Source organism: Bufo gargarizans, chromosome 7, assembly GCF_014858855.1.
Source record: "Bufo gargarizans isolate SCDJY-AF-19 chromosome 7, ASM1485885v1, whole genome shotgun sequence".
Classification (NCBI taxonomy): domain Eukaryota; kingdom Metazoa; phylum Chordata; class Amphibia; order Anura; family Bufonidae; genus Bufo; species Bufo gargarizans.
The window spans coordinates 143,426,044-143,453,030 of NC_058086.1; the positions used below are offsets into that span (position 1 = coordinate 143,426,044).

The 26,987-nt window shown below is 42.7% G+C and overlaps 1 protein-coding gene across 2 annotated transcripts in view; it reads right to left on the reverse strand.

Moving 5' to 3' along the window:
- The window catches only part of VAV3 (vav guanine nucleotide exchange factor 3), a 207,952-nt gene that overhangs the window by 23,428 nt on the left and 157,537 nt on the right, over positions 1-26,987 (reverse strand). Inside the window, exons 19-24 of one of the 2 annotated variants that reach the window (XM_044302172.1) lie at positions 24,135-24,177; positions 13,352-13,488; positions 8,404-8,469; positions 5,780-5,817; positions 4,190-4,306; positions 411-498 (exon numbers count right to left, since the gene is read on the reverse strand). In XM_044302172.1, coding sequence (XP_044158107.1) covers positions 411-498; positions 4,190-4,306; positions 5,780-5,817; positions 8,404-8,469; positions 13,352-13,488; positions 24,135-24,177 — 489 coding nt within the window. Of the gene's footprint in view, positions 1-410; positions 563-4,189; positions 4,307-5,779; positions 5,818-8,403; positions 8,470-13,351; positions 13,489-24,134; positions 24,178-26,987 lie in introns of those variants that run through there. The other variant, XM_044302173.1, reaches the window with a different exon arrangement.

Below are 26,987 nucleotides of genomic sequence, written 5' to 3' on the forward strand. Positions count from 1 at the left end.
GTCACTGCGCTCATCACATGATCCATCACCATGGTCATATCATAACAATGTCATCCGTTTGCGGACTGCAAAATACATACAGTAGTGTGCATGAGCCCTATATGTGAGATGATTTGTCAGGGATGTCCGTACATCTGGAGGGCCCACTCTGGTGCCCAGTAAGGATCTCATCAGGGCAGTGAGACCGTAGATCTCTTAATGTATAGACGTCAAGCTAGGAGGGACTCAGCGGCCTATAATTGAGCCCAACTAATTCCTGCAATGTGTTATAATGAAATCTTGCTGATCTCTTTGGTTAACAAGTCATACAGCTTTCAAGTTGAGGCAGGATGCTTCTGGGCAAAAGGAGTTTAACAAACAATAGATCAGGGTGACATTTTTTTTCACAAAGGAACGGAATCAATGCTTACCATTAAACTTTTAAATTTCCTATTTTCTGCAATGCGAAAAAAGCCATCTCTCGTTAATATCTTGATGTGCTTCACTTCATTGTTGTACCTGCGGGCAAGGCATAACTTCTGAATATAAATTTGCCTTTAATCAGCCAAGGATCAATAATTACCTGCGGGCAGGGCCCAAAACAAGAGTAAACAGATTCATTGCAGAGGCTGAGAGTATATTCCATCCAACACAGGCCTGACAACTCATTAACAGAATATATTTAGCCGGGTGCAGAAAATGCTGCTTGTTTTTAAAAGATTTGGTAACAGGGTCGTATTTATATCTAATTAGTTCCTTTATATACAGTGTGATTAAATGCATGTTATTTGCGGCTATGGGCTACGTCCCTTATTTAGAGGTATACGGGAATGTAATAGGTGTCAAGTAATTTAGAACTTCAAGCTTGGCTATGTAGGAGGTAATGCATAGTTGTACATATATTTCAGACAGGTGTAAGATCATATACCAAGCCCTAACTGCATGAGGATACCTACCCATGTACTGAAGATATGAAGATGTGATAAAACGCTATATGTGTTTTAAACTTCTGCAATCACACTTAAAAAAAAAAAGGTCAAGGAAAATGTAGCTATGACTTCTTTCAATTTTGTGCATGAACCCATAAAAGAGCACACTTCTACCTGTACTGAGTGCTGTTGTACGGTATAGTGATATTACAATTGACCTAAGATGCCTCTGTGTACCCAAAATCTCTATGGATTACTCAAAGTATTGATCTATTGATTGTTCATTATTAGGGCTCATTCATGCGACCGTGCCGTGTTTTACTGCCCGCAAATTGCCCGTCCGCAAAAACAAATACCGCCTGTTATAGAAATGCCTATTCTTGTCTGCAAAATGGACAAGAATAGGACATGTTGTATCTTGTTTGCTGGGCCACGGTACGGAGCAATGGATACGGACAGCACACGGTGTGCTCTCAGCGTCTTTTGCAGCCCCATTGAAATGAATGTTTATGTGCACCCATTCATAAGGTCGTTTGTATGAGCCCTTACAATGATGTTTAGCACTACATATCTTTACGGCAGGCAGTCCGGGTGCTTTAAGAGAACCTGTCACCAGAACGGCCCCATAATTTCATACACTGCCTTGTTTCCTGAGCTGGTTTTCTTGAAGTTCATAATCATTGCATTATTGTGGAAACACAACTTATAAAACGTACCTGTCGTCATCAATATGGTCTTAGTGGAGTCACTGGGGCGTGTCCATGGCTCAGCCGAGTCATTGAATGCAGCCAGCAATCTTGCCCTTCACTGCTACAGCCCGCACCTTCAGTCTTGCATGTAAATCTACTATAGTATACAATGGCTTGGGTTTTAAAGTGAACCTTTCACCACACTGGCTCTATTCAGCTAATTACATGTTTACACTGGTGATGTTTTATTTAATTTAATTTTTTTAAAGTTCATAATCAAGTGTGGGGAAAAAAAACGTAGAAAACGTACTTGACGTCATCAATATCTTAGTGCAGTCACTGGGGCAAGTCCATGGTTTAGCTGAGTCGCTGAATACAGCCAGAAATCCCGCCTTCCTCGCGGCTACAGCCCGCCTCTTCCTTCTTCCACATCAGTGCTTGGCCCTGCCAAATCCCATGCAGGAGAAGAGGCCAGAAACGTGACTTGCGCTGTGTATATCTCGGCTTCTAGTGCTCACTGCACATGTCTGGTTCCCAGCCACAGATGAAGTGTCCCTTCTCCTGCATAAGATTTGGCAGGGCCAAGCACTGATGTGGAAGAAGGAAGGGGCGGGCTGTAGCCGCGAGGAAGGCGGGATTTCTGGCTGTATTCAGCGACTCAGCTAAACCATGGACTTGCCCCAGTGACTGCACTAAGATATTGATGACGTCAAGTACGTTTTCTACGTTTTTTTTTTCCACACTTGATTATGAACTTCAAAAAAATTTAATAAAATAAAACATCACCAGTGTAAACATGTAATTAGCTGAATAGGGCCAGTGTGGTGAAAGGTTCACTTTAAAACCCAAGCCATTGTATACTATAGTAGATTTACATTGGAGGTTTAGGCACCCGACCAATTTATTTTTTTGCATTTTAGTTTCCAAGAGCCATAACTTTTTAAAATTTCCATTCACATAGCCATATGAGGGCTTATTTTTGTGGATTGTTTTGAAAATCGGGGAAAAAAAAAAAATCTTTGTTAGGTGACAAAAAAAAAAATTGTAATTCCGCCATGGTTTTTGTGTTTACTGTGCTCTAAAAATGACATGACATCTTAATTCTATGAGTTGGTACGATTACAGTGTTAGCAAATTTATATAGTTTCTGTTATGTTTTACTATTTAAAAATAAATTATAAATAAATACATAAATAAATAAAAACCTTAAAAAAAGTTTTTGTTTTTCCTCATTGTCATATACTGACAGCCATAACTTTATTTTTCCATCTACAGAGCTGTGTGAGGGCTCATTTCTTTCAAGGCGAGCTATAGGTTTTATTGGTACCATTTTGAAGAACAGCTCTTTTGTCTATCGCCATCAGAGATCGTTCTTTATTCTTAAACTTCTTAATTTCTCAAACTGATTGTTTGAAGTAAAATATTTTTTTCTGATCATTTCACATGAAGGTACATTTTAGATGGATTTATATGACATATGGCCTTACACTGTGGCAGGTATTCCGATATTTTGTTTAGCTGAAGGAGCAGAATATCGGAATTGCCGTATTTGGCATAGCCAGACACTGCTGGGGCCCGCTGGATCCCATTCACTATAACAGGGCCCTTCAGCTTCTGGCATGAATGCTGGCTTTCTACCAGACAAGAAAAACGCTGCATGCAAAAGAGGGAATTAATGATTGCAGTTATATTTGAGGTTAGTTTTTGGATTGGACTTGCTGGGCAAAATGTCTGAAAATGGCCCACAGTAATAATACATTTGGCATGCTATGTGGTTGCTCCAATGTAAGTAAACGTGGGGGATGCCTAGTGCAGAGTTGTGACTTTTTAAAAAGTCACACTTCATAAATGTGTCACAAAAGTGATTTACTCTGAAATTCTCATCACATTTTCACTCCAAATCTGTAGGTGGTACTGGAAAGCAAAGTGCTTGAGAAGTCACAATTGTTTACGCAAGTGACCCCAAAAAGCCGCACAGACCCCTATATGCAGAAATCATTGGCCCATTGTAGTCAGACAATGCCAAACGCCACACAAGAAATGCAAGCACTGGCCACAGCGATGACCTGACTAAATGCTGTGTCAATCGGGAACAGGAGGTAGAGAATGGCGGGGGGGTGAGTAAGCACCAGAACAGGAGCTGTGTGGGATCGGTGAGGTGAGTATGGCATTGTTTTAATATTCTAATCCTTTTATTTTAACGTGTGAAAATCTTAACAAAACTTGTCACAATAATCACTTAATGAGTTCTATAATGTTTTCCTATATACAGCCAGACAAATGGTAATCGAAGAAGAGCAGGGCTCAGACTGAGAAATTACACTTTTCTCTTTACATTATGTTAAGCTTTTTTCCTCTTTCGGAACGGCCTACACAAAAATCTTAGGTATTCTTCTAGGACTGCCATATCGATGACCTATGCTTTGGCCCCGTTCATTGGTTACCAGCCACACCTCTGTGCTTTTGGTAAGGGTTGGGCACTAGTAGTGCAGCTCAGTCCTATTCACTTAAAGAAAAAAAATTGCATTGCACTAGTTTTCCCCCTCACTGTGAACACTTGAGTTCAAATTGTGAGGGCTCAGCAAGACTTACTTAATACTGATTGCATACTCTCTGATCTCCTTCGTTCTGTGTCGGATGAGGTAGGTACTGTTTTCTCTATTCATCAGCTCCACCTCTGCCTCCACTCTCCCCATAGCCCCTGCATACCTAGAGAGGGAAAATATATTCTACGTGTTAACATGATAACAATACTAATTCCAGACTTATAGAAAAGTGAACATTCCAGACCATTTCAGACCGATGTGGGCAGCTAGTCTAAAAACGCCCATATTGTTTTCTGATCATTTTACATGAAGATACATCTTAGATGGATTCACATGACATGTGGTCCTAGGTTCAGTGCACACACACAGTTTCATAACAATTATTATTGATATTGGATGTTATTAAGATTTCAGCTGCCTAACAACCATGTCTTCCTATGTGGATGACATTTAGACTGGGGCTACCCAGCAATCTTGGCCCTGACAGCCATGGCGTGACCAAGGATCGCAGTGCAGCATTGCAGCCATTGAACTGAATGGGGTTGCAGTACAATGCACAAACTGCCTTGACTGTGAGCCCAGAATAACAAAAACTTCAACAGCGTTTGATTTCTTGTGTGATTCTGTTCATTCAGTTCAATGGCTTCAGTGCTACACAGCGAGCCTTTGTTGCGCCAAATGTGTTGCAGCCAAGATCATCATGTAGCCCCAACCTTATTCAGTGTAGGCATCTATAACCCTGGGTTCACACCTGAGCGTTTCTGAGATGCGCGTTTTACGTGCGTATTTGTCGCGCGTTTTTATGCGCGTTTTTTGCAATAGTAAACGCGCGTTTGTGTGATTGACTGCAGTGTGAGTCTATGGGCCAAAACGTGCGACAAACGCCCCAATAAAAGCTCAAGAACTTGTTTATGCGTCGGACGTTTTACAGCGCGTTCAAACGCGCTGTAAAACGCTCAAGTGTGAACCAGGGCCATAGGGAAGCATTGGTTTTCACGTGTTGAGCGTTTTACAGCGCGTTTGAACGTGCTGTAAAACGCTCAGGTGTGAACTTAGGGTAAGTATTTAAAAGGTGATTGAAAGTTCTCTCTGCACTACAAGAGACTACCTCTTCATATTACACTGGCTTGTTTTAGATTCATTGCAGTAGTCGTCAGGAAAAGAAGAACTTTGCATGCATGTTCAGAATAGAATAAAACAAGCGAATTAAGGACGGACGTGATGAAGGAACAAGGAAGACTGTAAACTAGGTAATAACCACAGACTGAGAAGAAGACGTGGAGTCATTTAGCTGCAAAAAGAGACTTAACATAATATGAATATATTCAGCTAATGATGTCCTACAACAGGGCTGGATAAATCCCAGGAACCTTGTAGTCCAACGTACGTAGACATTTTTCTACAGGGGCCCATTTTTTGGGCTGGTCTTATAATTGGCCATGAAAAAAAACTAATTGGCTCAGAGTGGTTTGACTGTGACTGCCTCCTACAGTCCACAGTGTTTTATCCATCCCTGGGCTAAACATACAGAAGTACTCCAAAACATGGACTTTTGCATCATCACCATTCTAAATCATAGCTGGATGCTTACAGATTCAAACCAAAGAAGCTCAAAGGCTGCACTTCATGTACTCACCATGGCTGTCCAGAGTAATCTACTGGCTTTGGCATCTCCTGCGGGAGAAGAGATAAGAGATGAGAATAATCCATGATCTTGTCTGTGGCTAAAAGTCCCTTTAAACAGGACGATGTACAATCAGATTGTTGGGAAGGAAGCAATCAGATTGTTGGGAAGGAAGCATTCCTTCCTGACAATCTGCTGATCGCTAGTGGAGGAGAATGCTGCATTTACATGCATTGATCTCCTACAGCTCCTCCAGAGTATGGGGAGGGGCGATCACTAATGCCATCGCTCTTCCCCATACTGCAGGTCGTGTTTACACAGCATAATCTGCAGTCAGGAACAAGGATTTTTACACCGCCAGATCATCGCTAACAATCGTTACTATGAAGCGTGTAAAGAGCCCTTAAATGGGTCATCCCATGACTGATGTAAAAAATTAAAACCAGACATCATATAGTACATGACAATCTCTTTCTAACAAAGGTAGAACCAGCCATGTACCTCACATGGATCCAGAGATCTCCCCCCGCTAGATTTATATCAAGCTGACAGCTCAGAGGGTGTGTCTTTACTGCTGCAGCTCAGGGGGCGTGACCGTGCTCTCCCTATCACAGCTCAGGAGGCAGTTGAAGGATGAAACTGAGCATGTTCGACCTTCTCAGTGAGCCGGACAAAGAAATAAGAAAATAACAAACAGCAGGTGGCGCTATACAGATACATTTTATTGAATAAGGCCTCATGCACACGACAGTTGTTTTTCTCGGCCTCCGTTCCGGTTTTTTTTGCAGATAGGATGGGGACCAATTCATTTCAATGGATCAGCAAAAAAATGCTGATAGTTCATCCATTTGTGTTCCGCGTCCGTCGCTTATGTTTTTCCTTCAGCCCAAAAAATTGTGCATGTCCTACTTTTTTTACATTTGCAGACAAGGATAGGCATTTATAACAAGGGATCTGTGGAAAAAAACGGATCCTCAAAAAAAATGGATGCCGCATTTTTTTAGCGGACGCACAATTTGCGGACACTGTCGTGTGCATGAGGCCTAACTCAGTGGCTATGCTACATTTTTAATTACATGCAATTACAGAAGTATTCAGATCCAGTGCTGATTTGAAAACTGTAGAATATTTTTCATGGGACAACCCCTTTAAGTCACAGCACATAGGAGCTTGATATGTATAAAATAAGTGTGGTAAATATACAGCCTAAAGCTGCCCATACACATTCAATAGTTGCCAGCCAAACAATCGTTCAGCAGATAGATATCTCTCCCAACTCCATGTGTATTCTATGAGGAGAGCTGAGAAAGCAGCTGCCAGACACTTCTGGCAGCAGATTATCTCCCACAAGAAGAAAAAGATCTCCTCAATATATCTGTCGGGAGCTCCCAATAGACATTAGGCTACTTTCACACTCGCGTTTGGTGCAGACCCGTCTTGTATCTGCACAGACGGATCCGCACCGATAATGCATATGCTTGAACCTGTTCATAACGGATCTGTTTGCATTATTTATAAAAAAAATTATAATTTACGGATCCGTCTTGACTTACATTGAAAGCCAATGGGGACAGATCCGTTTTCAATTGCACTATATTGTGTCAGTGAAAAACGGATCTGTCCCAATTGACTTACATTGTAAGTCAGGACGGATCCGTTTGGCTCCGCATCGTCAGATGGTCACCAAAACGCTACAAGCTGCGTCTTAGCGACCGTCTAAAAAACGCAATGGAGACCAAATGCAGCCAAATTGATGCCTTCGGAAGAGATCCTTATCCACTCAGAATGCATTGGGGCTGAACTGATCCGTTTTGGGCCGCTTGTGAGAGCCCTGAAACGGATCTCACAAGCAGACCCAGAAACGCCAGGGTGAAAGTAGCTTAGAGTGTGGGCTGAACTCACCACTGTTGGCGAGTTTGGTCAACAAAAGACTAAGTAATGGCCAGCCTAAAGGTTCAGGCAATACGATGGCTCAGTGGTTAGCACTGATGCCTTGCAGTGCTGGGTGGGAACCTAGGTTCAAGTCTGAGCTACAGTCCAAAGACATAGTGATAGGAAACGTAGATTGTGAGCTCCACTTGGGAGTGATGATAAGAATGTCTGTAAAGCGCTGCGGAATAGGTCAGCGATATATAAGTGAGAAAAATAAAGGGAATACATTTTAGAGTCCAAGCTAAAACTTCTCTCAGTAGGCTTCTCTCATGCCCCATTTAATAAGTAAGTCATCTGCACGTAAGATTATATGTCACTCATGTATCACTACAGCTTGATTAAACGTCTGTGCAACAAGTGACACTTTGAGGAATGGAGCACCTGGTACACAGACTGACGTAGCAAACATCATCCATTTACTACTGTATCTCTAGTCTACTAACTGCTGGGTATGAACACAAAGCACAAGTGGGTTTCCCTGGCTGCAGTACTCCATAACCAAAGAAAACTGCACCAAAATTAGGACCGGCTTCTATGTCACTGGGAATACTTATCAATAAAATGATGCCAGTTTCAGGTGTATTTACAATGCAAACAATGGTGTTCAGGCAGAGAGGAATAGTTATCAAGTCCTTTGTGCCTTTTTATGGCACTTAGCATTTTTTGCAGGTAAACTAATGTTAATAACTTATAATCAGACTTACGCAGGGGCTTGGTTTTACCGCATCACTTGGAAAAAAGCCAAGCTCTCCAGTGACAATATTTTTTCCCTGAAACAGAATAATGAAACAGTTTTTTTTTGTGCAAACATCTTTGCATAGAGGAGATTTTTATATGCAGCAATTTAAAAATAAAACACATGCTAGACCAGTGGTGGCGAACCTATGGCAGGAGTGCCAGAGGCGGCACTCACAGCCCTCTCTGTGGACACCCGCACCCTGGAAGAAGTCTATGGTGTATCAGTAGGCCTTTTCCTGCCATTCATCAGCGCAGGGCACGCTATGAACGACACAGGTAGCGCAGACTATTAAAGTTAAATGATAAAATACATGGAAGATATATAAAAAATGTTAAGAACAACTCAGGCAAGATGGCAGCCCCCATGATCATGTTCAGAAAACAGAATAAAAAAATCTTTAATCAGAAAATAAAATCAGTTTAGGAAAAAAGGATAGATGTTTTACTATCTGGATAGACAAAAGTTTTTAGTGACACATTTCCTTAACCCTTTCATGACCAAGGGTCATTGATGCCCCAATGTCCAGGTCAAAATTTTCAAATCTGACATGCGTCACTTTATGTGGTAATAGCTTTGGAACACTTTTACTTATCCAGGCCATTCTGAGATTGTTTTCTCGTGACACATTGTACTTCATGATAGTCATATATTTGAGTCAATAAATTTCACCTTTATTTAGGAAAAAATCCCAAATTTACCAAAAATGTGGAAAAATTCACAATTTTCCAAATTTCAATTTCTCTGCTTCTAAAACAGAAAGTGATACCTAATAAAATATTTATTACTTAACATTCCCCATATGTCTATTTTATGTTGGCATCATTTTGGAAATGTCATTTTATTTTTTTAGGACGTTAGAAGGCTTAGAAGTTTAGAAGCAATTCTTATAATTTTTATGAAAATTTCCAAAACCCACTTTTTAAAGGACCAGTTCAGGTCTGAAGTCACTTTGTGGGGCTTACATAGTGGAAACCCCCATAAATGACCCCATTGTAGAAACTACACCCCTAAAGTTACTCAAAACTGATTTTAAAAACTTTGTTAACCCTTTAGGCGTTCCACAAGAATTAAAGGAAAATGGAGATGAAATTTCAAAATTTCACATTTTTGGCAGATTTTCCATTTTATATATTTTTTTTCTTTAACACATTGAGAGTTAACAGCCAAACAAAACTCATAATTTATTACCCTGATTCCGCGGTTTACATAAACACCCCACATGTGGTCGTAAACTGCTGTACGGGCACACGGCAGGCGCAGAAGGAAAGGAATGCCATATGGTTTTTGGAAGGTAAATTGTGCTGGATTGGTTTTCTGAACGCCATATGTTTTTTATTTTTGTGCCGATCGTCTTGTGCAGGGGCTCGTTTTTTGCAGAAAGTGTTGAGGTTTTTATTGGTACCATTTTTGGGTACATAGGATTTTTTGATCATTCATTATTACACTTTATGTGGCAAGGTGACCCAAAAATTGGCAGTTTTGGAACAGTTTTCATTTATTTATTTTTACAGCGTTCATCTGAGGAGTTAGGTCATGTGATAGTTTTATAGAGAAGATCGTTACGGACGTGGCAATACCTAATATGTATACTTTTTCTTATTTATTTAAGTTTTACACGATAATAGCATTTTTGAAACCCAAAAAATGATGTTTTAGTGTCTCTATAGTCTGAGAGCCATAGCTTTTTTATTTTTTGGGCGATTGTCTTAAATAGGGTATCATTTTTTGCGGGACGAGGTGACGGTTTGATTGGTACTATTTTGGGGGTCATACGCCTTTTTGATCGCTTGCTGTTGCACTTTTTGTGATGTAAGGTGACAAATATAGCTTTTTTGGCAGAGTTTTTTTAATTTTAATTTTATGGTGTTTATCGGACGGGGTCTATCATGTGATATATTTATAGAGATGGTCGTTACGGACGCGGCGACACCTAATATGTGTATTTTATTTTATTTTTTCATTTTTTTATAGGAAAAGGCAATTTCTTTTTTCTAATTTACATTTTTATTTATTTATTTATTTTTACTTTTATTATTTTCACTTTTTTTTTTATCAGTTCCCTCTTGGATCTTGAAGATCCAGTGGGGCTGATAGTTGTACTATACTTTGCAATGCTCTTGCATTGCAAAGTATAGTACTTCCAGATTGCCTGTAGGTGGCAGCACTGGACGCCTTTGCCATGGCAACCAGACGCTTTTGCAAAGCGTCCGGTTGCCATGGCAACCATCGGGTGCTGCAATCACAGCGCTGCAGCCCCGATGGTGGAGAGAGGGAGCTCCCTCCCTCTGTTAACCCCATGGATGCCGCAACCGCGGCATCTATAGGGGTTACAGGAGAGTGTCAGCATAGAGCTGACACTCTCTGCTGATGGCGGCGGCTCAGTAATTGAGCCGCCGCCATCGCACACAGCAGGGGGATCGGGGGGGGGGGCAGCGCAGGAAAGAGGGGGGTTCCGGGAGGCTGCCCATAATATCGAGGGAGGCGGGCAGGAGAGCGGCTTGAAAATTAATGCAGGGGGCGGGGAGGCGGCGGACCGCATAAGTGCATGGGCACAGATCAGCGGGGCACAGATGAGGGGGCACAGATCTGCACTAAGTGCTTGGAGGGGCACAAATCGGGGAGCATGAGGTACACTATCTGCTTTCAGACTCTGATCTGCAGAGCGCAGATCAGAGCCTGAAACCGGCATTTAACACTGCCGCGATCCGATTGGTTAGTCTGCACAGACTAACCAATCGGATCGATTGCCGGCAAGGGGCCACTCTGATTGGTCCCTTGCCGGCATTACTGCACTGTATGCTGTCCGTGACAGCATACAGGGCAGGGGCAGAAGCTTTAATCCAAGCGCTTTGCAGCGCTTGGATTAAAGAGCTGCCAGAACGTTTATATACGTGGTAGCTGCACGGGGTATGTGCAGCTATCACGTATATATACAGATTGCAGACGTGAAGGGGTTAAACAATAGGTCAATTTCTGATGACACATTTCCTTTAAGGCATGTCCTAAAATACAATATCACAATCCTTGGTCATCTCACGTAGGCCCATGGAATACACATGATGTGGACATGTGAAGAAGGCCTAAGGCTGACTTTTCTGTCACATTACAAAAAAAATCACTGTCCATAGGGAAAGCAGAGTTGCCTGAAAATCGCTTCCAAATCACTGCAGCCTAGTAATTGGCTGGCAATATTTCGGGGGTCATTTATTAAGACCGGCGTTTTAGACACTGGTCTAAATAAAGCCCTATAGCTAGTGGTGGAACGCAAAAGTTATGAAGAGCCGCCGGCCTCTACATAACTTTGGCAGATCCTCAGCCACTTCTTCATGTAAGACAGGCATAGAAATTGGCAAGTGAGACTGGCCTGCCGGCCGGTCCCCTACCCCGCGCATGCCAGGCCCACTTATTTGGACCTGGCGTGAGCGGGGAAAAGTCGCAGATTGCCATGCAACTAACCATTGTGCCGCAATCATGTGCTTTAAATACGCCTAATTTAGGTGTACTTCAGCTTGATAAATGACCCCCTTAATCTCCAGATTACAATTTCACAGTGATTTTATTGCTAAGGTATTTTCATGTAGTAAAAAAGTAGTTTGGTAATCGCTCTGAAATCGCAGCTTGTAGTGATAAAGATTAATAGCTACTCACTTTATCTCTAGCAATTAAATCACTCCAGCAATACTTACTTGCCTGCAGTGATTTAGAAGCAGCTTTCAACATACTCAATGGGGGACATTTACTAAGCATGTTGTACCAGAATTATGGCATAAAGTGCGCCAAAAAGAATGGAATTTTGATTTGCGCCAAATCTATCAACTGTTTTCTCAAGAATTTTCCCCATAAAGAATGCATCACACCAGAAATGAGTTCTAAATGTCAAATTGGGCGGTGATATCAAATCGCCACATATTATGCCTCAATTATTAGCCTCTTATCAGAAATGGCTTAAATTGTTGCGGACAATTAAGCCAAGCTTATGTGGTGGTGGTTTGTGTAAAAAGTTAAATTTATGGAATAAATATGCGACTTTTTGTCAAAACGTTGCCTTTATGAAAAGAAAACCAACTTGTCGTGGGAACAAGTGACAGGTAAGTATTAAAACAGGATGCAGTTATTTTTATCTAGTAAATTGACATTCAACAAAAACGTCCCAAGTCTGAAACAAAAGTCGCAACTTACTAGTATAAAAGTCTCAAGTGTGGTTTGTCAGGGAGGTGACTGAAATGGCGCATTTTGGTTTATAAAAAGTTGCGTTTTAGTGCCTCTTGCAAATAGAGAGAAATAGGCGGATAATCAGGTTTATATTTTAAAAAGTCACATTTTAAAAGTAGTGTGCACCTTTTGATATATGAGATGAAATAAATCACTTTTGATTTGTACTGTTAGTGTTTTTTTTGCGCAAATTATGCCATTATGGACAGTGATTTCAGAGCAATTTCACAGCATTGTTTTGTAGTGTGACAAGTCTAGGTGTCGTCTCAGTCTACGAGCTTATGCACACAATCATATGAATGGGTCAGCGTCTGTTCCACAATTTTGCGGAACAGGTGCAAAATTCATTTCAATGGGGCCACAAAAGATGCAGACTATGTCCGCATCCGTAGTTCCATTCCGCGGCCCGGCAAAAGAATATAGCGCATATCCTATTCTTGTCCGCAATCACAGACAAGAATAGGCAGTTCTATCATAGGGCTGGCCATGTGCAGTCCGCAAAATGTGGAACGCACACGGCCGCTATCCGTGTTTTACAAAACCGCAAAACACATAAGGTCATCTGAATGCACCCTAAGACCAATGACGATTAAAATGCCAGAGCTGAAAGAGGGTGTGAGCTGAAAGGGAATATGGTCAACCTGCCGAAAGAGATTCTTAATCTTGATACTATAGTACCCTATTCTATTATCACCACCTACCTGCCAAAACAGGGTGTGAGGATCAGCCCTTATTAACTCAATGGTGTCCCCAACCTGTATGGTGAGTGAAGGGCCATTGTTCACTGGAGGTGCTGGATAACCATTGTAAGTTCTAATAACCTGCAATTTTGGTAAACCTGTGAATTAAAAAAAAGATAAAAATGAAACATTGTGAGAATATTCCCCAAACTATTGACAGCTATAAAGAAGTTGAATGTATCTTTCATACAGTAGATGAAATAAAACTCTAGTGAAAAATGTAGTTCCTAATAATAATTATTCATTAAGGAGTCCATCTACGTTTCTAATGTTTCATTGTCTGGGCTTGTTGCTTTTAGACTACATGTCGATCTCAGACTCCAATAAGGTTACCTTGCCACGCGCCAGTGTTGTCTCTCCTTGCCAGCAGCTACTGCAATAGACTTCTCATCAGGGCTGGTGGGGTGTCGGATGGTGAGTATGCAGTACGCACAGCCATCCAACCAATCAGCAGGTGTAGCCAGCTGTCCAATCAGAAAGCTTGGAGGATTGCCCAAAGTGACCCAAGCTGGCTGTCCAATCAGAGAGCCTGGATAGCCGACAAATCAGAAGGAGTTCTGTTTGAGGCTTTAGCTTCAGTGCTAGTAATGTTTTCCTACCCTGGTGCATATTCATTTCTTTACTATGCTTATTTCTGTCCATTCCTCTGGATTCTCTTACAGTTTCCTGTCTACAATTTGTGACCTCCCATTTGCTTTTGGCCTCAATAACATATCTCCAGTTTTGATTGAACCTGATCTGGCCATTTATTGTAGAGGTGGATAGCTGTGACGCTGGGGAGAAATTTCATCTAAGGGTCCATTTTCCTAAAAGAGGTTTTTCCATCTGGTCATTTATGACATATAGATTGGACCTGCTCCTCGCTCAAGAACAAGGCCCACTGTGAATGGAGAGAATTCTGCACCTGCACTCCATTCACCACTATGGTACTTCTGAAAATAGCAGCCAATGGAGAAAACCACAAATGTGTGGCTAGCTCTCCATTCTCGGCAGGTCTCCATTCTTGGGACAGAAGTGAGTTCCAGAGGTGGTACCTGTACCTATCAGACAATAATTGCATATCCTATCCATATGCCATAAGTGTCCAGGTGGGACAACCCATTTGTGGGTCCATGTGCATATTTTTCTCAAAAGTATTTCCCATCACAGAAAAATGAGGGTTTTTGAAAAATTACTGCATTTGTAACCATGAATTGTTAGCCATAATATGGACTGTTGAGGAGTGGAGCCATTCCCTAGAATGAGCAAAGCATCATACAGTGGTCATTACAGATAATACATAACAGATAAATGCCAGATAGGCCACATGGGCAAAGTGTTTTGCTAAATTCAATATTGAGGCAACATTTAGGCCAGGTACTAAAAATCTCAAGGCTGCTGCTTTGTCCCAAAGTCTCAGTCCAAGTCAGTCTGACAATACTGAGCCGGTTTCAATTCTATGGTACCTGATGAAATTATCATCTCAGCTGTCTCAACGTTGTTGGAGAGATTAAGGGAGCCGACCACCCAGGTCTCTATCATAACATTTTACCATTGCTCCGGATACACTGTTGAGAACGATGCAGGTGGGACTGGAATGGTATAGTTGGCTATACTAATATTATCTTATGCTTACAATCATATACAGTTGAAACCAGAAGTTTACATACACTATATAAAAAGACACATATGCAGGTTTTTCTTAATATCTGACATGAAATCAGAATAAACCTTTCCTGTTTTTGGTCAATTAGAATTATTATTATTTGCCAAATGCCAGAATAATAAGAGAGAATGTTTTAAAGCATTTTTATTACTTTCTGCAATGTTAGAAGTTTACATACATTTCATTAATATTTGGTACCATTGCATTTAAACTGTATGACTTGGGTCAAACGTTTTGGATATTGACTTTTGAGAAAAACATGCACTTTTTTTATATATAGTTTATGTAAACTTCTGGTTTCAGCTGTATACACTTATGTGCATCATGGATTACTGTATGGATTGAGTTGACTGACATGTTCTCTACTTGCACCACACATCGCTCACAGACTGCAGTCCCCATTTCTACAATCTTCAGGAATAATAACCTGCCCGCCTCCAATATAAACCACTCTAGACTCCAAACATTATTTACTAAGAGTTTCTTCCAAAGAGTAGTGAGAAATTAACATGATGTGCCAGCTAAACGTAATATATTAGAAATGTGATATTTCTACATCCCACATATTATATTTGTCTTCTTAACCAAGTGGGTATATGTTATTTTCTCTTAAGAATTTTCCATTATTAGAAAATGCCAGGGTCAACTTCTAGGCATTACAACAGCTCATATTAGCAAGATAATGATTTGTAGACAAAGTCACTAATTGGCGCTGGCAGAAAACACAGCTGCTGTAAATGAATTTATGTTAAAATTAGCAAGCATTTAGCACATTATATTAGAGCTCCGACTGATGTGCATTCATCTGTCCATTATCAATGCAAATGCCGTCGAGGTGTTTCCCATGTGGTCTGAATATTACTGTATTATACAGAAAAAATCTAAGCTGAAAGCTTGCAGGGTAAAACTAATAATAGATGATGAAAACCTGCAAATATAGAACCACAAGGTCACGTACACCATGAGGACACAGCACCATCTGCATTAGACACACACATTTCATTCTTTCAATGCCAATGTACACTCTTTCACATTGGCCATATGTTACATAGGAATATCATATGCCTGGCCCATTACATACACAAAAAATGCAACGCAAGAAGACTACCACAATAGTCACATATTGTGTGCGATATTGCAATTCAGCCTAAAGGCAGGTGTGGTGCTGTTCCTGGATGAAAGAAGCCGTATTGCTCAATGTACTCTACTTCTGTACAATGGTATAATTAGGATTTACCAACGGGAAAAATATGCCAGAAATAAAAAATACCATCCTCAGAGCATGCAGCGCTTTAAAAAAAAAACACAAAAAGCTACAAAAACACCAAAAGGCTTAAAATGTTGACTTTTCAATATTTTATTATAAACTTTAAAAGAACATCTGGCTTCTGCATTTGTGACTCAACAAATGTACAAAATAGCCACCAAAATGTGTCAACATGCTAAATCTGGTATACACCTATTTGGCTAGCTAGGACCATGCCAAAGTGTGGAAGGGTGTATTAGCAATGTCCCTCTCACTGCAGTAAAGTCTCTATCACCCTAAACAGTAAATACGTTGCTAACTGGCTCTAATGCTCGGCCTTACAGATTCTAGACCTTCTTTCTCTCTCTTTTAGGAGCACTGTAAAGTAGAGATGGCTTCCTTGATGCAAAGCTCAAAGGAGTGAACACATGTAGCTGCTCTCAGTTTTCTCAGCTAATACACTACACTGAACTAGTGGTGGACCTAAGTCCATTATCTAGCGTCCTACAGGGGCAGAGTCAGGATTGTTAACCCTGAGTGGTCCATACAAAGTTATACAGGGTTATACAATACATCACAACATTATACAACAAGAAACAGTTTGCAAGTACCCTATTGTGGGGTACTGTATCAGCATTAACAGATGCCTGAGGCAACTCTAGCAGGACAGACATTTGACAAAGTGAATTCAATAAAAGAGTGACCAAGTATAGAATTATCCATACTATTCATACATGTTTTTCAATATAGATTGTGTTTCCTATCCGTTATTTTCTGCACCTATTGGCCTTACTTACAGATGTGGCCTTTCTTACATTTGCTCCTGGTTCAACATGGTTCACATCACAAGATGTGTGGCGCAAGATTATCAGCTCTTTATAAAAACGTGATTTTGTGATACTGTGTCACAAGCTATCTATCTGATATAAGTCTATGTTATTTTCTTCTGCTCTGTGGTTGAGGACGGTTGAAGACCAAATCCTTTCAAGACCTTAGCTAAATTCAAGAAACGGTCAAGGCTGACACATCTTGTCACGACCCCTGGTCACGGTCGTGACTCCTTGGGAGCCGCATGCAGTTATCCGCGGTCTGGTGTTGTCGCAACCGCAGCTGGGGGCACTTAGTGGTTTGCCTCAGGTGCGGTTGCCGCGAATAACAGGCATGCGTGCGGTTGCCCTTGGCAACTGTGTTTTGGTGTGCACGTCCTTCGTCTGTTTATGTGCACTCCCTTTGTGTGTTTGTTGTGCACGAGATTGTGTTGGTTGTATGCACTTGGACACCTCCCTTCACCTGCGGTGGTCCGCGGCAACGTCTGGTGTTGTGTGCATGTAGTGGCAGGGTCTCGGCCTGCTGGTTGTTCTTCAGGTCACGGCTGCCACGCATGCCGTTGCCAGCGGTAACAGGTGAGTGAGTGTGTGTGCTATTTCCCTTTAAGTTGGTGTTGTCCCTTCTCTTCTGTGGTGTAGGAAGGGTTAACTCCCTTCCCAGTGTGTGTGAGTCACTGGGTGTGTCTGGCCGTTTGGGTGTGGCCACTTGGCCTATATAGCCTGAGTCTCTTGCAGGCTTCAGTAGGTTGCTCTCAGCCATGCTGGCTGGAGCAGCCTCCTGTCTCCTCCATCTGCCTGGTGAGGACCATCCTTCTGGTCATAAAACCATTGTCAGTTAATACTATGTTTCACAGTGTTATCTAGGTGTGTGTGGGGTTATCTTGTTAGTGCAGCTTATGGTTTCCTGGTTTCCCGTGTTTTGTCTGGTGTGTGCTGTGTCCTTTATGTTGCTGTGGACCTCAGCACTTGTTCATGGGTTCCAGGTTTGTGTGTCTGTGGCAGGTAAGTGCAGGACTAGTCTCACTTACCTGTCATTTCCATATGTCTGTTGATGTTCCCCCTGTGTTGCTTGGCCGTTGAGACCCCGGCTCCTCCGTGCCTAGGAGGAGTAGGGCGTCTGACTCTGTCCCCTAGTATAGGGCCGACTTGAGGGCTCGTAGGGACTGTAAGGTTCCGGCGTATGAGTCCTCCTACCATCAAGGTCGGCTCATACTGATAGGAGACAGGGTCAGCGTTAGGGACGCAATAGGAGGTGACCTGCTCCCTAACTTTGGTGTCCCGGCCAAGGGGTAACCCTATCATCTCCTGGCACCGCACGGCTGGGGGTTTCCCCCACCGCCAGCCGTGACAGTATGACCAGAACTGGCACCTCACCTGGTCTCCTTCGTAAGAGGGTGAAGCATGCATCCATTGACCGTTGGGGTGCATGCGCGTTCTCCGGAGGGAGAGCGTTACGGGGTTCACCGTTAACGGCGCGGTTGGTGGCTTTTCCCCGCCACCTTGCTAACCGTGTCCGTGTTGGTGACCCCTCGTCCCTCTCAGGGTTCCTATCTCTGGTCGTCTGCTGGCAGCATTCCTTCGGTGTTCCGGCAGGTGTGCTGGTTGGGGAGTGTCTGCTGGCAGCGACCTGGAGTAGGAACATCCTCCTGAGTTGGACGCGGTGTCCTGTTTTCCTCCTCCAGACTGCTTTGTTGGCTGGCGACCTGGGGACTGTTGTGTACGGTCCAGGTCTGTTGGCGGCAGTTCTGGGGGGAGATACGGGCATCGGTCTGGTGTCCTGTGTTCCTCCTCCGGACTGCTTTGTTGGCTGGCGACCTGGGGACTGTTGTGTACGGTCCAGGTCTGTTGGCGGCAGTTCCGGGGGAGATACGGGCATCTATCTGGCAGTGCCTCCAGTGTTCTCTCTTCCAGTCTGCTCTGTTGGCTGGCGACCTGGGACTGTTGTGTACGGTCCAGGTCCGTTGGCGGCAGCTCTGGAGGGAGACACTGGTGGTTATCAGGCATTGCCCCTCCCCCCCTCCCTGTTTGGTCCCACCAGCTTCCCTTTTCGGTTGGGGGGGCTTTGAGGGGAGGGAGTGTCACGACCCCTGGTCACGGTCGTGACTCCTTGGGAGCCGCATGCAGTTATCCGCGGTCTGGTGTTGTCGCAACCGCAGCTGGGGGCACTTAGTGGTTTGCCTCAGGTGCGGTTGCCGCGAATAACAGGGATGCGTGCGGTTGCCCTTGGCAACGTGTTTTGGTGTGCACGTCCTTCGTCTGTTTATGTGCACTCCCTTTGTGTGTTTGTTGTGCACGAGATTGTGTTGGTTGTATGCACTTGGACACCTCCCTTCACCTGCGGTGGTCCGCGGCAACGTCTGGTGTTGTGTGCATGTAGTGGCAGGGTCTCGGCCTGCTGGTTGTTCTTCAGGTCACGGCTGCCACGCATGCCGTTGCCAGCGGTAACAGGTGAGTGAGTGTGTGTGCTATTTCCCTTTAAGTTGGTGTTTTCCCTTCTCTTCTGTGGTGTAGGAAGGGTTAACTCCCTTCCCAGTGTGTGTGTGAGTCACTGGGTGTGTCTGGCCGTTTGGGTGTGGCCACTTGGCCTATATAGCCTGAGTCTCTTGCAGGCTTCAGTAGGTTGCTCTCAGCCATGCTGGCTGGAGCAGCCTCCTGTCTCCTCCATCTGCCTGGTGAGGACCATCCTTCTGGTCATAAAACCATTGTCAGTTAATACTATGTTTCACAGTGTTATCTAGGTGTGTGTGGGGTTATCTTGTTAGTGCAGCTTATGGTTTCCTGGTTTCCCGTGTTTTGTCTGGTGTGTGCTGTGTCCTTTATGTTGCTGTGGACCTCAGCACTTGTTCATGGGTTCCAGGTTTGTGTGTCTGTGGCAGGTAAGTGCAGGACTAGTCTCACTTACCTGTCATTTCCATATGTCTGTTGATGTTCCCCCTATGTTGCTTGGCCGTTGAGACCCCGGCTCCTCCGTGCCTAGGAGGAGTAGGGCGTCTGACTCTGTCCCCTAGTATAGGGCCGACTTGAGGGCTCGTAGGGACTGTAAGGTTCCGGCGTATGAGTCCTCCTACCATCAAGGTCGGCTCATACTGATAGGAGACAGGGTCAGCGTTAGGGACGCAATAGGAGGTGACCTGCTCCCTAACTTTGGTGTCCCGGCCAAGGGGTAACCCTATCATCTCCTGGCACCGCACGGCTGGGGGTTTCCCCCACCGCCAGCCGTGACACATCTGTATTACAAGAGGGTATTTGCAAACGTTTTTTGCAAATGTGGCATAAATCCTTCTAGAGAGAATACTTCTGTAATAAAGTAGACAATGGGGGAGGGTGACTCCACAACTTCATTTTTGCAGATTTTTATACAAACCAAGAGAAAGAAAATTGCAAGGCAAAGGTAGTACAGACACATAGCTGACTATGGACACCGTTTTACCAATCTGGACCACACTAACCTATACTAAAGCTTTGTGAGGGAGACCTTCATTAGAAAATGGCAAAGATTTCTCGTAATTGGACCTGTTGTGATTTATTACAAGGCCAATCATTATTGCTTAATTATTGGATATTTCTGGGAGACCGGGTGCTCTTTACTTAGTTAGTAATTCACCTTGGACCAGATATGATTGAAAGCACATAGTCCCAAGTTCACTTAATAATTAACAACTAAACGATTTTCCGTGAACAAATGTCAGGGCGTAATGTGCTGTGTTACAGGCACATCTATGAAAACCTCATAACAGCACATTCTCCTTCGGTCATATAATGCATACATTGGTCATTTATTATTAAAACTATTCTGCTGTTTAGAGATGAGATTTTGAAGCTCTGCTAAACCTAAAAGTACAGCTTCTCCTACATAAAAAAATATCACATTTAGGGCTCGTTCACACGACCGTGCCATTTTTTGTGGTCCCCAAATTGCGGATCCTCAAAACGCGGATGGCGCCCGTGTGCCTTCCGCAATTTGCGGTACGGAACAGGAGGCCTATTATAGAAATCCCTATTCTTTTCCGCAAAACGGACAAGAATAGGACAGGACTCATAATTTTTGCGGGGCCACGGAACGGAAAACAACCCGTATACGGAACGCAAAATACGTTCGTGTGAACGAGCCCTTAAAGAGTTATTCTCTTGAATCCCAAAATTCATTGAAGATCTAAAAATTCTATTTGGCTTTAATTAACAGGGGTAGAAAGGGGATATAAGGACAACAGTTTAATAGAGCAGTCACTCTGAGATGCTGCTTTTACCTGTTCAGTTGGCAGACACCTCAAAAAGTCTGTCTACAGCATTGGGGGTACTGGCTGTCATTGAGAGATCCTGCTGATACAGTATAATGGAGTCTTACAAACAATGTCCATGGAAAAAGTATGAACATGAGTTCCCCTTCAGAAGGAAGAATACTGTCTCCATCTATTGGTAGCTACCCAGTACGGTGGACCCATGAAAGAGCATTGAAACATGGCTGGAGATAACAGCCAAACCAGGCACTCAACCATGAACGGATTCCAGCAGAAAACTTTCCAAAGGAAAAGGTTTTGGAATGTTTCCATTTTTCCTGTGCAGGGACCCATTCTCCTTTTGTTGAATAATTACAGAGTAAAGAACAGATTCTGTATGTCCCATCTGTTCCCATTATCATATTATTATTTTTTGCAGTTCCAACAACTGGAATTCTCACAATGTTGAGTGTGTCTTGTGTTGCGGCGTGGTCCCCTTCAACAAATGGGGCTGAGCTGTAATATCAGACACAGCTCCTGGACAAGACTAGTCAGTAAAAAGGGCAAAGGGTTCTTGGTGCCCCCTTTCATCTCAGAACTAAAATCCCATTGACTGACCACCCACTAATCCCACCGATTGATGGCATATCCTTGGAAAAACCTTTCTAATACACATCTATTGATGACCAAATTAGAAACTGGTCAGTTGCTTGGTGGTTAACCTAGATAGATCAATCCTATAACCAGAGCTCCAGGCTTGAGCTAAAATGGATGCAGGAATGGTGGCATGAACCTACATTCATGTAACCAATTATGACTTTCTCTGGCACTTCCATCATTTTTATTTGCATTAATTGTATGTTTTTATATTCTTGTCCTATTAGTCTAACACAGGCGGTGATAAAATGCAACCTGCTGTCTTCTCAGCAGGGGAAATTTGCAGGCATTGATATTTATTAACCTTTTGTGGTTATCATCATGTGATTTTCCTTCTAACAAAGAATCATTGCCCTGTTCATTGTAAATACTTAACCCCTTAAGGACTTTGCCATTTTTCACCTTAATTAAGGACCAGGCCATTTTTTGAAAATCTGACGTGTCACTTTATGTGGTGATAACTTTAAAACGCTTTTACTTATCAAGGCCAACCTGAGATTGTTTTCTCGTCACATATTGTGCTTCATGACAGTGGTAAATTTGAGTCAAAATATTTCATTTTTATTTATTAATAAAGTACCAAATTTACCCAAAATTTTGAAAAATTAGCAATTTTCAAAAATTCCATTTCTCTGCTTTTAAAACAGATAGTGATCCCTCCTAAAATAGTTATTACTTTACATTACCCATATGTCTATTTCATGTTTGGATCATTTGTAAATGTCATTTTCTTTTTTTTGGGATGTTAGAAGGATTAGAAGCAAATCTTGAAATATTTCAGACAATTTCCAAAGCCCACTTTTTATAGACCAGTTCAGGTCTGAAGTCACTTTGTGAGGCTTATATAATAGAAACCACTCATAAATGGACCCATTCTAGAAACTACACCCTTCAAGGTATTCAAAACTGATTTTACAAACTTTGTTAACCCTTTAGGTGTTTGACAAGAATAATAGGAAAATGGAGATGAAATTTCTGAATTTCACTTTTTGGCAGATTTTCCATTTTAATCCATTTTTTCCAGTAACCAAGCAAGGGTTAACAGCCAAACAAACTCAATATTTATTATCCTGATTCTGTAGTTTACAAAAACACCTTATATGTGGTCGTAAACTGCTGTACGGGCACACGGAAGGGCGCAGAAGGAAAGGAACGCTATTTGGTTTTTGGAAGGCAGATTTCACTGGGATAATTTTACACAATAACAGCATTTAAGGCTACAAAAAAATGCTTTTTTTTAGCACAGTTCTATTCTATAGTTTTTTCTATTTTACTACAATTTTATATGGGAAAGGGGAAAGGGGAAAGGGGAAAGGGGCTTTTTTTTATTGAAACAAAAAAAAATTATTGTTAAAAACCCTTTTTTTTTTTTTTGTCCCACTATGGGACTTCAACATTACAGCGTCTGATCCCTGTTTCAATGCAGCACAATACGCCTATATTGTACTGCATTGACTATCAGTGTATAACACACTTCTATAAGAAATACACTTATAGTTTGCCTATGAGACCCAGCCTGGGGGCTGGGCCTCATGGGCCTCGGTACATGCCGAGCCCCAACGCCTTGGTGCTGCCATGGCAACCATCGGATCCCCGCCACTTCAGCGCGGTGACCCAATGGCTAAGGAGAGGAAGCGCAAACCTCCCATATGCCGTGGTCAGCGGCATATAAGGGGTTAATCCACCAGCATCTGCGTTATCACCGATGCAGGTGGATGCAGCAGGGATCCGGCTGTCAGTAACAGCCGGATCCGTGCTGTTCATTGCCGGACCGCAATTGGGGGGTTGGAAGGACTGCAGGACAAGAATGCTCGTCCTGGGGCCTTGAGGTGTTAAATGGTTTTCCGAGATTTTTATACTGATGACCTATCCTCTTTTTATACTGATGACCTATACCAATGACCTACAAGCAGATAGAGAAGGTAGTGGCGCTCCTGTGAGTGCCACAGCCTTCTCTCAGCTTTACCTAGGCCAGTGATGCCACATTCATCGGTCACGTGGCCTAGGAACAGCTTTACAACCGTTATAGGTTATTAAAAAATAAAAATCATGATTTAACAATTTTTACTTTATTGACCATAGATCAGAAGATAAAAATATCTATGAGGGATGTCATAAATAGATAGCTAGAAAGATACTTTTGAGGACCTACCTGAATCTGTAGGTCTTACTGACCTCGAAGGACCATTTTCTCTCTAGAAGAAATAATATGAATGAAATAACATATTTCTATACAGCTTTACCAATATGAGTTTGTATACAGGGAAAGCTGCCAATCTGTAGTGTGTGAGCAAGGAAAGGCAGAGCTTACAGCCTTTCTCTACGTCCTGCTAGCAGTTATACAACTTTTACAGAAAATGCTCAAATAATCAAATCACTAAGAATTATACAACGTCAAGTTCATATTCTGTCTCTAAGGCCTATTGCACACGACCGTAGGTGTCCCGTGCTGCGGACCGCATATGCGGATCCGCAATACACGGGCGCCGCTCCGTGGGCATTCTGCATCATGGATGTGGACCCATTCACTTCAATGGGTCCGCATATCCGGAGATGCGGAATGTTGCGGAAAAGAACCCTACAGAGTGCTTCAGTGGGGTTTCGTCCCGTACTTCCATTTTGCAAAAAGATAGAACATGCCCTATCTTTTTGCGGAACGGGCGGATCATGGACCTCATTAAAGTCAAAGGGTCTGCGATCCGCTGCGAATGCCCCATGGTTGGTGTTCGTGCATTGCGGCCCACAATTTGCGGGCCGCAGCATGGCCACGGGGCACACACGTTCGTGTGCAGGAGGTCTAATGCTGTAAGGAAGGGAAGCAAAGGAAACCTGACAGAAGCACTTTAAAGGGGTTTTCCCACGAAAAAAATAATCTACAGCACCTAGATCTGAATTCTTTTGTTATTGCGTGTAATTAAAAATTTTGTATAGCTACTGAGTTATTCTGTGAATTCAGTAAAATGTATCTTTATAGCGCCACCTGCTGTTTGTTTTTTTCTTATTTCTTTGTCCTGCTCACCGAGGTGGCCCCACATGCTCAGCTTTATCCTTCAACTGCCTCCTGAGCTGTGATGGGGAGAGAACTCCAGCAGAAAGGACACGCCCTTGAGCTGCAGCAGAAAAGACACGCCCTTGAGCTGCAGCAGAAAAGACACGCCCTTGAGCTGCAGCAGAAAAGACACGCCCTCTTAGCTGCAGCAGAAAAGACACGCCCTCTTAGCTGCAGCAGAAAAGACACTCCCTTAAGCTGCCAGCTTGATATAAATCTAGCAGTGCAATTGGAGCGATGAAAGGAGAGATCTCTGGATCCATGTGAGGTACAGGGCCGGTTCTAGCTTCGTTAGAAGGAGGTTGTCATGTACTATATGATGTTTGATTTTTATTTTTTACATTAGCCATAGGATAACCCCTTTAAGTGAAAAATAAAACTGCAGTGACACTAAGCTCTATATGTCCTGCAGGTAATCACACTCAGTGGGCTGCGGAAAGCAAGACTCAGACACATTCTTAAAGAGAACCAGTCAACCTTTTGACAAGTTAGTCATTTTGGTTGGTGGTAGTCTGCGTGCTGAGACCCCAACTGATCACTAAAACTGCTAAGTGCTGTGCCCTTTGTCTCTGATCGGCTCTACTAGCTCATATCGGAAAGCAGAGCCCAGGTTCACAGAAAGTCTATGGCTCTCAGGAGAGCAGAGCCCAACTGAAGGCATACAAGTCAGCTGAGAGCTCCTGCCCCGTCATTATGAAACCACCTGAAAATACTAGATCAAAACTTTGAGCGTTCGGCCCGACATGCTTCATCGTAACCGGCGTCCTTAGCTCCGATACTCCTGAGGACGCCGGTTACGGCGAAACATGTTGGGGGAGCTCTGTTTCTTATTTTAAAATAGCAGCGGCGTTTAGTTTAAAGGGAGGGTATGAATGTAAATACCCCTTCGTATGGAGTTTGCAGACCCTGCTTGATCACATCTCACAGCCAAACAAAACAGCTTGCAAGTTTTAAGCATTTATAGGGTTTGCATTTTCCTTTTTCTTATATTAGGAGATTTAATAAAAGTTATATTTTAAAAATAATATAAAAAAAAAAAAAAAAGGCCATAAATAGAATTTATATAGCCTAAGCCTATTGGGTTTCACATGTTGATATCAATAGCGGCAATACATGTGAGAAGATCCTCAGCAAAAGACTGCAGTATGGACCAATGATTGATCATATCGAAACACATCAAACTACAAACTGACAGGTACAAAATATAATAAATAATGGGTTCATTAGGTTCTAGCAAATAATGGATTGCAGATACTGCAGAGGAGAGGTGCACTTCAGGGTACTGGGGTTGGCACGTACTGTTTATGGATAATCCTAGAAGTGAGCGTGCTGTTCCTGGCCTAGGAGCTCATGGGCGTCTTTCTTCAGATTAATAGCCGTCATGGCGCTACTGTCACAGGTACACACCGAACTTAGAATACCTTGAGGAGAAGGCTCGTCTCCCTCTTACAGAAACTGCTCAGACCAGTTCCAGTATATTCCATACTAAACAGAGCCAGGGGACCACTGGTGGAATTGGTGACGACGGGTAAGGATGAGTGACAGCTGACGGTATGTTAAGTTACACTATCCCCAGAATCCTTCCATAGAGAGGAATAACCTTCAAAGCAGTGACTTTGTCCAAGTCTAAATATATAAGGAGAGAGGCTGCCTTTCAAGATGTAACGTTGCCAGCCGCAAAAGACAAAACGTTCTCCAAGGTGTAAAATCTGTTCTTCACTGAATTACAGTTAAAAGACTCTGCTCAGAAAGAGAAAACACTTCACTACTTCTATGATATACTTTAATAAAAAGTAAAATAGTTTAAACTCTGGATTTTAATAGGGAAGTTCAAAAAAAATCTATACAAATAATCTAGCTTTTAGACAAGGGGAGGGAATGCAACTTAGGCCTCTTTCACATGGCTATATTGCGGACCGCCTTTGCGGATCCTGAATACACGGGTGCCACTCCGCA